The 490-nt window shown below is 49.0% G+C and overlaps 1 protein-coding gene across 1 annotated transcript; it reads left to right on the top strand.

The window, feature by feature from the left end:
* Window positions 1-3: 3 nt before the first annotated feature.
* LOC121939867 (chymotrypsin-like elastase family member 2A) lies at window positions 4-437 on the top strand (the record flags this gene model as incomplete). The annotated part of the gene is made up of 2 exons (XM_042482797.1): window positions 4-144; window positions 273-437. Coding segments are annotated over 2 exons (306 nt in total), but the record flags the coding sequence as incomplete, so codon positions are not given.
* Window positions 438-490: the final 53 nt, after the last annotated feature.

Genomic DNA, 490 nt, shown 5'->3' with positions numbered 1-490 from the left:
GGAGGTCCCATTGCCGACATCCTGCAGCAGGCCCTCCTCCCTGTGGTTGGCCACTCCACCTGCACCAGGTCTGACTGGTGGGGCAGCCTGGTGACCAACAACATGGTCTGTGCTGGAGGAGACGGAGAGCTGGCTAGCTGCAACGTGAGTCTGATGTTTAGTAACAGTCCCTGTAAAACTAAATCCCAGTCTTACACCCAAGCATAATCTCTACATTCATTTCTCTAAAATCATCTTTTGCCAAATGTCGCTTTTGTCTCTGTTCACTTCAGGGAGACTCTGGTGGTCCCCTGAACTGTCAGAACTCTGATGGCTCCTGGGACGTTCATGGTGTGGTGAGCTTCGGCTCTAGCATGGGCTGCAACTACCCCAAGAAGCCCTCCGTCTTCACTAGAGTCAGCGCCTACATCCCCTGGATCAACAACGTGAGTGATAAAGCATTAGATTATAACAATAACAATAATAACAATAAAAACAACAAAATCATCAT

This window comes from Plectropomus leopardus, unplaced genomic scaffold (genome assembly GCF_008729295.1).
Source record: "Plectropomus leopardus isolate mb unplaced genomic scaffold, YSFRI_Pleo_2.0 unplaced_scaffold64168, whole genome shotgun sequence".
Classification (NCBI taxonomy): Eukaryota; Metazoa; Chordata; class Actinopteri; order Perciformes; family Serranidae; genus Plectropomus; species Plectropomus leopardus.
Note: the sequence above shows the minus strand (reverse complement) of the source record. Positions and strands in the feature narration are given on the sequence as shown.